The 14654-nt window shown below is 33.8% G+C and overlaps 1 protein-coding gene across 1 annotated transcript in view; it reads left to right on the top strand.

Annotated features, from left to right (window-relative positions):
* Window positions 1–14654, top strand: part of LOC102884724 (ceruloplasmin) — a 46689-nt gene that overhangs the window by 13287 nt on the left and 18748 nt on the right. Inside the window, exons 5-9 of the mRNA XM_025042497.1 lie at window positions 16–270; window positions 1255–1426; window positions 4386–4525; window positions 5715–5867; window positions 7365–7579. Coding sequence (XP_024898265.1) covers window positions 16–270; window positions 1255–1426; window positions 4386–4525; window positions 5715–5867; window positions 7365–7579 — 935 coding nt within the window. The remainder of the gene's footprint in view (window positions 1–15; window positions 271–1254; window positions 1427–4385; window positions 4526–5714; window positions 5868–7364; window positions 7580–14654) is intronic.

Genomic DNA, 14654 nt, shown 5'->3' with positions numbered 1-14654 from the left:
ACTCTTGACTTACAGCCGTGAATGGTTATGCTTTTGGAAGTCTCCCAGGACTCTCCATGTGTGCAGAGGACAGAGTGAAATGGTATATTTTTGGTATGGGTAATGAAATTGATGTGCACGCAGCTTACTTCCATGGCCAAACACTGACTAACAAGAACTACCGTATTGATACAATCAATCTCTTTCCCGCTACCCTTTTTGATGCTTTTATGGTGGCCCAGAACCCTGGAGAATGGATGCTTAGTTGTCAGAATCTAAACCATCTGAAAGGTAGGATATCTTTACCTGAAATTAGTAAAAAAAAGAGTCGTTTGTCAGTTATACTATAAATGGGGTGATTATTGGGAATCAAAATGTAAAGGCTAAATATCTGTGGAATGATATGAGCTTTGAACTGGTAACTGAAACTTATTCTTATGCTGATTTTTTATTACATCATGATGTAATTTAAAAAAAGACTAAAAGACTAGACCATTTATAAAGTAATGAAATCTGAAAATATATTAATTTTGGAAAAAACAATTGGCCTTAAAAGTATAATAGAACATATAGATTCTCAGTTTTGTAAAATATACAATATTGTAAACACTATAACATTTGTATATTGTGCTGAAAATTGGCCTATTTTTAGAGTCCAGCTATTCCTTGGTTTAAATTGATAAATCTCTTCTCCATCTCATTCATATAATGTGATAAGACATTCCTAGGTTTTGAAAAATATTAATTTGTTATATTGGTCTCTGGAAGAAATTTGGTTTAATCTAGATCTTTGCATATGTTACTTTGACCTTCAAACGTAATGTCATCTACCAAATGTAACCTTGGCCACAGAAGGCCTAGTATAACAGGCACACAATCATTTTGTGTGAGAGAACAATAATTATAGATGCTCATTCTATTCCTCCTCCTCAACCCCACACTAGTTTTTAATATATGGCAAAATCTCTCTGCTTACCTATTAATATGTCTTTTTTTTCTCATCAAAAGACCTTTCATGTGAAAGCCCACAGAAACTGGTACTATATTTTTAAAAGCACTACAGATTAATATCTCTTCTCTATGTTGTACAGAGAGTTTAAAAAACCGCTTGAATTTTCCATCAGTAATTTATAATTGTTTGCTCTAGTTTACAATATTGTTTCAAACTGTCTATTTCTTCAACTTCCATCTGTCATTTCACCAGCAGTATTTACAAAACAACAGGAGAGAAAAACATTGGCTTTGTTAACAAATCTCTTTCTATGTGGTTTTCAGCTGGGTTGCAGGCTTTTTTCCAGGTACGAGATTGTAATAAGCCTTCATCAGAGGATGATATTCGTGGGAAACACGTTAGACACTACTACATTGCTGCTGAAGAAATCATCTGGAACTATGCACCCTCCGGCATTGACACCTTCACCAATGAAAAATTAACAGCACCTGAAAGGTAATTCAGAAAAAAAAAAAAAAAAATCCAGTTATTTCAAAACATGTCTCTCCCTAAAAAAAAAAAAAAAAAAAAATCATAAGAAGTTCACTCAGAAATTAAAATTTTAATTGGTACCTGAAATTGAGTAACTAGACTGCTCACTATTTATTAAGGTTTTTGGGATGTATCCAAGTTTGAGAACCATGACTTTTGAGTCCTTAAAAAAAGACAGGTTTAAAAGTTATCAAATGTTTAACAAAATCCTAAGGAAACAAACTGAATACCATTAGATCAATTCATTTGTTTCTTATTTCTGAAACAAAGCATTGTACAATCCAGCAGCATTAAGTACTGTTCACAGGGTTGTACAATCACCCACAGTATCCATTTCTAGAAACTTCTCATCATTCCAAATAGAAACTCTGTACCCACTACACAATAATTCCACAACCTCTGCTAACTTCTACTTTCTGTCTTTATGAATTTGCCTATTTAGGCACCACATACAAGTGAAATCGTACAATATTTGTCCTTTTTTGGCTGGCTTATTTCACTTAGCATGTTTACAAGGTTTATTCATATTGTCATATGTATCAGAATTTCATTACTCTTTAATGCTAAATAATATTTCATTTTATACACATACTACACTTTATTTATTCATCTATCCGTTGATGAACATTTGAGTTGTTCATACCTTTTGGCTGTTGTGAATAATGCTGTTATGAACATCAGAGTACAAGTATCTATTTAGGTCCCTGCTTTCAATTCTTTTGGATATATACTTAAAAGTGAAATTGCTGAATCGTATGGTAATTCTATTTTTAATTTTTTTGTGGAACTGCCATAGTTTTTGCCATAGCGGCTGCATTATTTTTATATTACTGCCAGCAACAAAAAAGGGTTCAAATTTCTCCACATCCTTGCCAACACTAATTTTCTCTATTTTGTTTTGTTTTATTTTATTTGTTGTAATAGCTATTCTAATGGGTGGTATCTCATTGTTTTGATTTGTATTTCTCTGATGATTAGTGATGTTGAACATCTTTTCATGTGCTTTTTGGCCATTTGGAGAATTGTTTATTCAAATCTTTCGCTCGTTTTTGAATTGGGTTCTTTGTTTTTTGTGGTTGAGTTATAGAGGTTCTTTCTATCATATATATATGCTTTGCTGATATTTTCACCCATTCTGTAGGTTCATTTGTCATAGTCTTGATCATGTCCTTTGATGCATGAAAGCTACTCTTTGCATATATCTGATGACTTGTACAGCCTCCCAGCCATTCTTCTGGCCTCAGTCTTCCTTTCCTACTGTCCATTATGATCTTCCAAAAATATCAGTAGACTATGCCATCTCCCTGCTCCAAGTCTCTCTTTAAACATCACCTCCACAGAGAAACTTTGTTTGCCATCTAACTACTTCAGAAAATTAAATAATTTACTCAACAACATACAAGTCAATAGCTGGGTCTGGGTCTACTCAGGTCTATGACTCTTAAAGCAGAGATTTAAGTCTCAGGCTACACTGATACCAAGATGAATTGACTCCCAAAACTGCATCTCCCACCCAGAAGGCTCTTATAAATCGCAGATTTGCCTTTCGAATTACTGAATGGACACCCCATTTGGATGTGGCTCCTCCAAATCAATATGTACAAACCTGAACTCATTATTTTCCCCACAAATCTGAATTTCCTCCTCTCTGTGAATAATACCACCATCCATCTATCCATTGAACCCAAAACCTGAGCACCATCCTTGACTCCCTCCCTTCTTCACCAGTCTCTCCTCTCTCCTCTCAAGTACTGCCTCATTATATCCTATAGATCTCTGAAAGCTGTCATGCTATTTCCATTTATCATCTTACCAATACCTCTTAAGACATCATTACCTCTCATTGAGGTTTTGAAGCTGCCTCCTGGCTGGTCTCCCTCCAGCAGTCTTGCATATTCTAACGCATTCTCCAGACAGCAGCTCAAGGGATCCTACTAAAACATGAATCCTAAATGATTAAATCTTTCAAAGCATTCCCACTGCCCTGGGATGCAGAATTAAACCTTAATTAGGTCTTCCTGTTCCTCTTTCATTTTCTACAACTCTGCCCTGGTGTCATACCGTATAGAACATGCCATGCTTGTTCTCTCCTTTGAGCCTTCCCTCAGGCTGTTTTCTGTTTGTAAACACCTGCCCCATTCTCCCTACCACACACTTTATTTTTTTAATTCTACTTCTCTTCTAGATACTAATTCCCACATCTTTTCACACCTCCAGGAGAGATGCTCCATACACCTTGCGCTTATTATGTGTTATTATATTGATTGATTCATAGTCTGTCTTCTCTGACAGATATAAGGTTCCTGTGGACAGTGATGGGTCCAGCTTGCTTATGGTTATGTCATCAGCACATGGCAGAGTTCTTGGCAAAGAGCAGGTGTTCAATACCTTTGTCAAATGCAAAAAGAGATAAATGGGGTAGTTTTGTGAAGTCAAATGGCTTCTAAGATTGAATTTCTTCATTTGCAAAATAGGGAGAATATTACTAACTTTGATGCGTTACGTGAGTTTCAGATAATAAAAGCTCTGAGCATCTGGCTGGTGCTAATATGCAATAAGTAGTAATAAGGGTTTATTTTTAAACATTTCATAATTTGTTAAAAGATTCCATTTTAGAACACTTTATTAACTGTCATGGGTTGTCATGGGCCCTCTTGAATTTTGTTTTACTTCACTTGAAAAAGTGAAACTTCTATGCCATGATTCTCTACTCCTTCTATGGGGTGGCCTAGGACTGCCTGCTTCTGTCTGAGTGTTTGGTAAATCATGGGTAATTATCTCTAAGCATTGGTCAGAATTTTTTTCTTCAAATAGTATCGTATGTGAATACCTGCTTTCTGTTCTGCTTTCAGCACCAGTGTTAAATTATTTTTTTTATTTTTATTTTTCAGTTAGAGCTGACAAACATTTTTTCTTTCGGTAGTGCTTCAGAGGTATTTTTTGAACACGGTCGTACAAGAATTGGAGGCTCTTATAAAAAACTGGTTTATCGTGAGTATACAGATGCATCCTTCACAAATCAAAAGGAGAGAGGCCCTGAAGAGGAGCATCTTGGCATTCTGGGTGAGTCCATTGCAGAGTATGTGTGGCCACTGCTCTCTTCCCCTGGCCATACCAGGGGAATTTCTATTCAGAAAGAACGGACAATTCCAAGGCCTGCTGTGTGACTTCTATGAATAAACTAGGGATGGAAAGATCAATCATCAGTAGAATGCAGCAGCTAATTACTTATCCAAATGTAAGTTACCAGTAGTAAACCTTCATCATTAAACACCATGCTGACTTCAAATGATGATTTTTTTCCCCTCTTCTAAGAGGTAAGAGGAATTGCGAGTTTATGTCATGTTGTTTAAATAGAAAATGAAGGTGTTTCCTATTTCTGCTCTTAGCTAAAGATACATTCCCTTAGAAATAAACTCTAGGCTACTGATGAGAAGGCTGGGTTTGTCTCCAAGCCTTCTGCAGGCTGCCCTCAGGCAGAACCCAGAAACCTGTTTTGCTCAGGCACTCAGGCAGAATAGCAAAGTAGGTGGATTCACACTGTCCTCACTCTTCACCTATTAGCTGTGTGACCTTCGACAGTACTCAATTTTCTGTGCCCGCTCTCTTTCTATAAAATGGAAACAATAACACAATAGTCCTTACCTTATAAGTTTGTTGTAAGGATTAAATGAATTAATTCACATAAACCCTCAGAAGAGCACATAGGAAACTCAATCAATAGTATTTTAAAATAAATACTACTACCTAAAATAATTATGTACTATATGTCTATGTTTTCATTCTATATTTGGTGATAATATTAATTGTGGTGATGGAAAATCCACAACAGTATTACTCTTCACATCCAAGACAATTTAATTTACCCCTTTTGGGTGGTCAAGGCTTATAGCCCTCCTCTGACTCTTGGGATAAATAACATACATCTAGGCAACAGAAGACTGAGTTGAAGAGAGCATAGATACTCTGAATAGTTTTTTCGTAGATGTATAAAGGTTGTGAATAGACTTGGGCAAAAATGACAACAAATTTCATGAATCTGAGGTTGAATTAAAAAGCCCTCCTTATCTCTTTCTAGTGTCACCATGTCAAATTACGAATGGACTTTTAACAATCCAGCTTTCTACTCACTACAGATAAGCATGTTGCTCACAGTGGTTCTTGCCAGAGGACACTCCCAAGAAAATAACTGTCTTATGTATTCTGTATGTGATATACCAAGAGAGGGTAATAATTTTCTCTTTGTCTCTAGGTCCTGTCATTTGGGCAGAAGTGGGAGACACCATCAGAGTCACTTTCCATAACAAAGCAGCATATCCCCTCAGTATTGAGCCCACTGGGGTGAGAGTCAATAAGAGCAACGAGGGCACATACTACTCCTCACATTACAGCTCTCAGAGTGGAAGTGAGTACAGTACTCTGTAACCAGTTAGCAGTGTTTAATAACCTACTGTGCCACTTACCTCAGGAAAACTGTCCTGCAAAACTGAAGGCAGAAACTTTTGAGGAAACTGCTTATCTACCCAATTCATAGACAACATGCCCAGAAGGAAGTGAATCTCTTCTGTCATTTCCAGTTGATTCGTCTTGCCTTTTTTGCATCATTATTGCCACTGCTTGTAGTAACTTATTTGGATCATATCACTTATACATTTCTAGAGTACTATTTGGGTAATTTTTAAATTTGAAAATGTTCTGAAAAAATAAGTAGATGCTCATTTTAGAATATTTGGAAAATATAAAAAGGTATAGCTAAAATATTACCCATAGTTCTATAGACAACTACTATTATATTTTATGTGATTCCTCCACTCTTTCATCTTTGTACATATAATGTATATTTTAAATGTGGTTGAAGTCATAGTATATAATCATATTCTAATTTTGGAACCATTTTGTTTTCTTAGCATTATAAGCATTTTATAAATCTAATTTTAGTGATAAAAAATATTCTATTATATAAATGTATTTAGGTATGACCAGTGTATTTAAGGCTGTACTTAAGGCTATCCAGTGAAGACTAGTGGCTTTGTCACCACTTGCAATGTGACCATGGTCAAGTTATTTAGTCTTTCTGGACTCAGTTTCCTCAGATGTAAAATTGGGAGATTTGAACAGGATCATCTGTAAGTTTCCTTTCAGTTCTAAAACTATTTTCATTTCAGTTGTCTGCAGTAGAAAACGCATTGATTACCCCCTATTTCCAGGTATTGTTCTAACTGATGGAAATATAGTCAATGCTTGCTTTCAGGGAGGTTAAGTTCTGTTTGGAAGAGAGATACACGCAATATAACATGAAAGGTGCTAGGAACATTCTCAGGGGCTGTGAGAGCACATAGAGGGGCACTAAATCCATTCAGGCTGCTATAACTAAATACCACAGACTGGATGGCTTGTAAACAACAGAAATTTATTTTTCACAGTTTTGGAGGTTGGAAGTCCAAGATCAGGGTGCCAGCATGGTCGGGTGAGGGCCTTCTTCTGGGTCTCAGACTTCTTTTTGTATCCCCACCTGGTGAAAGGGGCTAGGGAGCTCTGCAGGGTCTCTTTTTTAAGGGACTAATACCATTCAGGAGGGCTCCACCCTCATTACCTAATCATCTCCCAAAAGCCCCACCTGCTAACTCCATCACATTGGGCATTAGGATTCCAATTATTTGAATCTGAGAGTGAGGGGACACAAACATTCAGACCGTAGTAGGCACCAATCTCAGACAGAGGCTTAAAGGAAATCACACCCATCAGTGATCTGACACAGGAGCACAAGTAGGCTTCCATTCAAACAGAATTCCACTTTAATGCTCAGAAGTAGGTTATTCTAGACTAAACCCAGTCTACCTTGTGGCTCAAATCACTATATTAGAAAGTATACTTAACCTCACCAATGTGATCTTTCTCACAGGTGTGCCTTCTCCTTCAGCCTCCCATGTGGCACCCAAAGAAACATTCACCTATGAATGGACTATCCCCAAAGAAGTTGGACCCACTTATAAAGACCCTGTCTGTCTATCTAAGATGTATTATTCTGCTGTGGATCCCACCAAAGATATATTCACTGGGCTTATTGGGCCAATGAAAATCTGCAAGAAAGGAAGTTTACATGCAAATGGGAGACAGGTAAGTTCGATCAGGGATTGATTTTCCAGTCCCTTTGAATTGCTATTATTTAAGGAAAATTCTGGGTTTTGAGGCAGTGAGGATTCTACATTTAATGTTTCTGACAAATTTTTCTCAAGTTTATAAGATCTGTATTGTGCAGAGATTCTCTGGCTAACACGATTGTTCCAAGATGAGTTGGAAACACATTTTTCCCTGGAATCCAAGATCTTTTATGATACAAACACACACATAAAAAATTAGCTATTAATGACATAGGTCATTCAACATTCACTGAGGAAAATATGCTTAAAATATATTTTAGAGTTGAGAAAATGACCATTTGACCAAGAGAAATACCTAACTCATCATTGTTCTTATCTAAAATAAATATTTTAATATGAATCTTTAAAGGATAAAGACTCCTTTAAAGCAATGTAATTATCACACCTTAAAATAATCATCATAATAATTCCTTAATATCATCAAATTTTCAATTTTCACATTTCACAATTGTCTTTTGTTTCAAGTTTGTTTAAATCAGTACTCAAATAACTCCCACATTACAATCAGTTGATATGTCTCAAGATTATTTTCTTGCATTTTTTTTCTGTTATGAGAATCATTTATCCTACAGAAGTTTCCCACATCTAAATTTTAAGATTACATTCCTGTGGTGTTGTTTAACATGTTTCTTTCTCTTTCCCCCTGTTTCCTATAAAGCAGTGGCTAGAGCTACAGATTTGATCAGATTCGGGGTAGTTTTATTTTGTTTTGTTTTGTTTTTCGTTCTTTTTTTGTAATACTACTTCATGTGTGGTACTGGGTACTTCTATCACGGAGTAGATACTATATAATTGTCTCTCAGTTAGGGATGTTATCAGCCACTGAGAACCATTTCCTAGATTCATAAACTAATCAAGAATTTCACAATAGTAATATTCTGATTCTATCATTCATTCTTTATTTGCTGGTTTAGTTCTAATAACAGAAACTTCCCTTTATGTAAGACAGGAATAAAAAGTGCTTGGTTCTTTCCCTCTATTTTAACCTTTTTTTACATAAACTTAGTCTTTGAAGCTTCTTTGCTTTCTAGTATAAAAAAGTATTTCAGGTTCATATTGCACAGTTCATATTACATACCTGGAATCAGCCATTTCTCCCAAAAAGTCCTGGTTCTTTTCAGTACGCAATTATTTTTAGAGCCACAATCTGGGCACTCACGGTGCTCATTGCAATTGGATTAATCATTGTTTCTAGGCCTTTTCAGTGGGAAGAACTGGGAAAAAAAATTTTAAGATAAAAGTCATCATGAATTTATACTGATACTCTCTGTTCAATTCAGCTCTCCAGATTTGTTTTGTTTTGTTTTGTTTTTACTTATTTTCATTGATCTTACATCTGTATTTCCCTTCAACTGCACTGAGAAATCTTAGTTCTCAATGATACCAAAATAAATATTCACTCAATTCATCCCATATACATATGACAGTCTCATAATCACAAATACAATACTGCAGCCACAACATAATTACTGAAAACAGTTTCAGATTTGTTTGTAGCCCCTTTTGTCCGTAGAGTAGATTCCATTAGGGATGTTCAGTCAAATTACAGATTTAAAGTCACTTGGAACAGTTCCTCTCTGGCTGTTTTGTCACCCACAAGATACACAAGTTTATTTAACTCATTTTACTTCTTTTTTTTTTGTTTAGGAATTGCTTTTAAAACTGTAATATTATTTTATAATTATATAAAATATTTACCTGGTTCCAACATCAAATTTATTTAAAGAAATCTAGTATTTATTTTTTCTCCCTTTTTACCTATTTCCTCACAACAGGTAGCTCATTTTTTTACTTTATAGCTTATTCTTTTACTTATTTATTATTATTTTTTTATTGACAGTTTTCTTAGAACACAAAAAATTATAGCAAAATTGAGGATAAAATACAGAGATTTCCCACATACTCCCTATCCCACATACCCACAGCCTCACCTAATAAACATCACCCACCATAGTGGTACATTTGTTACAATTGATGAAACCTGCATTGCACACCATTTATCAGACAAAGTCAGTAGTTTACATTACATTTCACTTACGGTGCTAACATTCTATGGGTGTGGACAAATATATACTGACATGTATCTATCATTATAGTATCATACAGAATATTTTCAATGCCTGAAAAACCCCTGTGCTCCTATTTCTCCCTTCCCGCTACCCCCAGTACCTGGCAATACTGGTGTTTTATTGCTTCCATAGTTTTGCCTTTCCCAGAATGTCATATAGTTGGAATCATACAGTATGCAGCCTTTTCAGTTTGGTTTCTTTCAGTTACTAATATGTATTTACATTTCCTCCAAGTCTTTTCATGGCTTGATAGCTCAATTTTTTTTTTTAGCACCAAATAATATGCCACTGTCTAGATGTATCATGGTTTATTTATACATTCCTCTACTGAAGAACATTTTGGTTACTTCCAAGTTTTAGCAGTTATGAATAAAGCTGTTATAAACATCCATGTGCAGGTTTTTGTGTAGATATAATTTTCAACTACTTTGGGTAAATACCAAGAAGCCCAATTGCTGGATCATATGATAAGAATATGTTGAGTTTTGTAAGAGATTGCCAAACTCTTTTCCAAAGTAGCTGTACCATTTTTCATTCCTGTCAGAAATGAATGAGCATTTCTGTTGTTCCACATCCTTGTTAGCATTTAGTGTTGTCAGTGTTCCACATTTTAGCCATTCTAATAGTGTGCTGTGGTATCTTATTGTTGTTTTAATTTGCATTTCCCTAATGACATATGATGTAGAGTATCTTTTCATATGTTTATTTGCCATCTATGTATCTTTGATGAAGTGTCTGTTAAGGTCTTTTGCCCATTTGTTAATTGGGTTGTTATTTCTTAACATTGAGTTTTATGAGTTCTTTGAGTGTTTTAGATGACAGGCCTTTATCAGATGTGTCTTTTGTAAATATTTTCTCCTAGTCTGTGGCTGATCTTCTCATTCTTTTAACATTATCTTCACAGAGCATAAAATTTAACTCTAATAAAGTCCAGCTTATCAATTCTTTCCTTCATGGATTGTGCCTTTGGTGTTTTGTCTAAAAAGTTATCTCTATATCCAAGATCATCTAGATTTTCTCCTATGTTTTTTTCTAGTAGTTTTGTGACTTGCCTTTACATTTAGGTCTGTGATCCATTTTGAGTTACTTTTTATGAAGAGTGTAAGGTCTGTGTCTAGATTCTTTTTTTTTTTTTTTGTATGTGGATATTCAGTTGTTCCAGCATCACTTATTGAAAGAACTATCTTTGCTTCATTGAATAGCTTTTGCGCTTTTGTCAGATATCAGTTGACTAAATTTATTTCGGGGCTCTCTATTCTTTCCATTTACCTATTATTTTGCCAATACCACACTGACTTGATTACTGTAGTATTATAATAAATTATGAAGTTGGGAAGTCTTCCAACTTTGATTTTTAATATTGTGTTAGCTATTCTGGGTCTTTTGTTTCTTCATATAATCTTTAGAATCAGTTTGTTGATATCCACAAATAATTTGTTGGGATTTTGACTGGAATTGCATTGAATCTACAGATGAGGTTGGGAAGAACTGACAATTTGGCAGTATTGAGTGTTCTTATTCATAAATATGGACTATCTCTGTATTTATGTAGTTCTTCAATTTCATTCACCAGAGTTTTATAGTTTTCCTCATATAGATCTGGTACATATTTTGTTAGATTTTACATAAATATTTTATTTGGGGGGATGTCAATATAAAAAGTATTATTTTTAATTTCAAATTCTACTTGTTCATTGCTGGTATACAGGAGAATGATTGACTTTTGTATATTAATTTTGTATACTACAACCTTGCTATAATTGTTTATTAGTTACAGGAGGTTCTCTGTTGATCTTTTTGGATTTTCTACATAAATGATCATGTCATCTGTGAACAAAAACATTTTTATTTTTTTCTTCCCAATCTACATGCCTTTTACTTTTTTTATTATCTTATTGCATTAGCTAGGACTTCCAGTATCATGTTGAAAAGGACCGGTAGGAAGGGATATCCTTGTCTTGTACCTGATTTTAGTGAGAAAACTTTTAGTTTCACACCATTAAGTATAATGTTAGCAGTCATTCTTTCGTAGATATTTTTCGAGTTAAGGAAGTTCCGTTACTCCTAGTTTACTCAGAGTTTTTAATCGTGAATGGGTGTTGGATTTTGTTTTTTGTATTTATTGATATAATCATGTGATTTTCTCTTCTTTAGACTATTGATGTGATGGCTCACATTAAGTGATTTTTGAATGATGAACCAACCTTGCATACCTGGGATAAATCCCACTTGGTCATGGTATATAATTATTTTTATACATTGTTGGATTTGATTTGCTCATATTTTGGGTGGTATTTTACATCCATGTTCATTAGTGATATTGTTCTGTAGTTTCCTGTTCTCCTAATGTCTTTGTCTTGTTTTGCTATTAACGTAAGTCTAGCATTTTAGAATGAGATAAGTGTTTCCTCTGCTTCTATCTTCTGAAAAAGATTGTAGAGAACTAGTATAATGTCTTCTTTAAACATTTGGTAGAATTCACCAATGAACATTTCTCGGCTTGGTACTTTCATTTTGAAAGGTTATTAGTAATTGATTCAATTTCTCTAGTAGATATAGGCCTATACAAATAGTCTATTTGTTCTTGTGTGAGTTTTGGCAAATTGTTTCTTCCAAGGAATTGCTCCATTTTCCTATGTCCATAGGCTCAGTAGTGATATTCCATGTTTTATTTCCGATATTAGTAAATTGCATGCTCTCTGTTTTTCCTTAGCCTGGCTAGAGGCTTATTAATTTTATTGATCTTTTTAAAAAAATCACCTTTTAGTTTCATTGATTTTTCTGTATTGATTTCCAGATTTCAATGTTATTGATTTGTTTTCTAATTTTTTTTATTTTTTTAAATAAAAATATATGTATGCATGTATATTCATATACTTGCTTTTTTCCACTTACCAATATTTTCTATAATTCCCTCCATGGTAATATATAAAGATATTTCTTACTTTTTACAGTAGCTATTACTCCATTGTGTAGACATTGTACAGTTTATATAATCAGTCCACTATTTGACAGGCGTTTGGGTGGTTTTTAGTCTTTGCTCTTACAAATACAATTCAATGGGTCGCCTTGTTCATATGTCTTTTTGTATTTTTGCCAGCATACCCTTGAGAGAAACTCCTAGGAGTGATATTGCTGGGATAAAAGATAAATACACATACGATTTTGCTAGATATTGTCAAATTACCTTGCATAAGAATTGTGTTGTATCCTATTCCCACCAGGTATATGTCAGATTATCTGTTCTTTCACAGTCTTACTACAAACTATATTGTCAAATTTGGTGACTTTTACCAATCTGATAGGCTATAAATATTATCCCTAATTTTTATTTGTTTCTCTTATTACTAGTAGTCAAGCATCTTTTCAAATGGTTAAGAATGATTTTAACTTCTTTTATATGACTGTTCATATCTCTAGCTCATTTTTCTAGATGATTGTTTTCTTAACTGATTTAAAAGCTATTGATATATTAGAAATAGAAACCATTTGTCTGAGATATTGGTTGTAAATATTTTTTTCTTAGTTGTCATCTGCCTTTTTGCTGTTTATGGATGTTGTTATTTGCCATGTAAAATTTTTATTCCTATTATCTTTTATTTTATTGTTCATAGATTTGAGTCATAGTTAAGAGAGTGTTCCCATCTCCCAGCTTATAAAGGAATTCACCCATACTGCTTTTAAGTACTTGTATGTTTTTATTTTTCACATTTAAATCTCTGTTCCACTTAGAATTTATCCTAGTGTACAGTTGAGAAATGATCAAATTTATCTTTTTCTAGATGGCTATGCAGTTATTTCAACACCATTTATTAAAAAGTTTAACTTTTGCCAATTGAATTAAATGCTGCCTTTACTAGATACTAAAAATTTTGCACAATTAAGTCTATTTCTTGATTTTCTATTCTAATTTATTCTTCTCTATTAATGCACCAATACCATACTATTTTAATTATAATGTCTTTATAATATGTTTTAACGACTAGTAGCTCAATTTCACTGCACCTTTTTTTTTTAATTTATCATTTTAATGGCTATTTTTGCTTACTTATTCTAATTAGCCTTATAAAAACTTACCTGGGTCCAGAAGAAAAAAAAAGGCTGTCAATGTTTTGTTGGGATTGTCTCAAATATACAAATTAAATTAAGAAGAATAGACATTATTATTGAGTCATCCTAAACAAGAACATATGTCTTACCATTTGTTAAAGTCTATTTTTGTGTTTCTAAAGAGTATTTTATAGTTTCCCTTATATAGGTTTTTGATATTTTTTGTTAGTTTATACCTAGTTTTTATTTGGATATCGTAAGTGATAATGCCATCATTTAAAAATTTTAAACATGTTACTGGAAAAAAAATGGTTTTCTGCCTTTGGATCCCACCCTTTGATCTTGTGCTTACTTTGGAAGGAATAAAAGGAGACTAATGTTTACTGAACTTTGTCCAGGCATTTTCACACATATTACTTAATTTAGCCTTCACAGCAACCCAAGAAGATAAATGTTGTTATTCCTATTTTTCTTTGCAGAGGAGAAATGGATACTCAATGAGCTGATATTTAAAATGTAAATTTTATCCTCTACAAATTTCATTATTTTCATTTTGCAAATGAAGGAGTCACACATAGGAAGGTCTATAGGGGGCTTTAAAAGTCCTCATTCTGGCTTTTTCACTTACTAGCCATGTGGATAGAATATTCAGAATAATGTGAAAGAGTGCCTTGTTTAGTGTCTGATCTAAATGAGAACATATTTATTATTTTACTGCTAAGTATGACTTTGGCTATTAGTATTTTTTCTATTCTATTTCTAGTTTACTGTAAATGTTTTTTTTGTTTTTTGTTTTAAATTTAAATTCATTTGAGCTGCTCAGAAAACATCCTGTACTAGACACACTATTCATTGGTAAATAAGACAGGTCAGTTTTCTGTTCTAATAGGGTTTATAGTCTAGTGTGTGGTA

The sequence above is a fragment of the Pteropus alecto genome, unplaced genomic scaffold (assembly GCF_000325575.1).
Source record: "Pteropus alecto unplaced genomic scaffold, ASM32557v1 scaffold239, whole genome shotgun sequence".
In the NCBI taxonomy this organism is placed as follows: Eukaryota; Metazoa; Chordata; class Mammalia; order Chiroptera; family Pteropodidae; genus Pteropus; species Pteropus alecto.
Note: the sequence above shows the minus strand (reverse complement) of the source record. Positions and strands in the feature narration are given on the sequence as shown.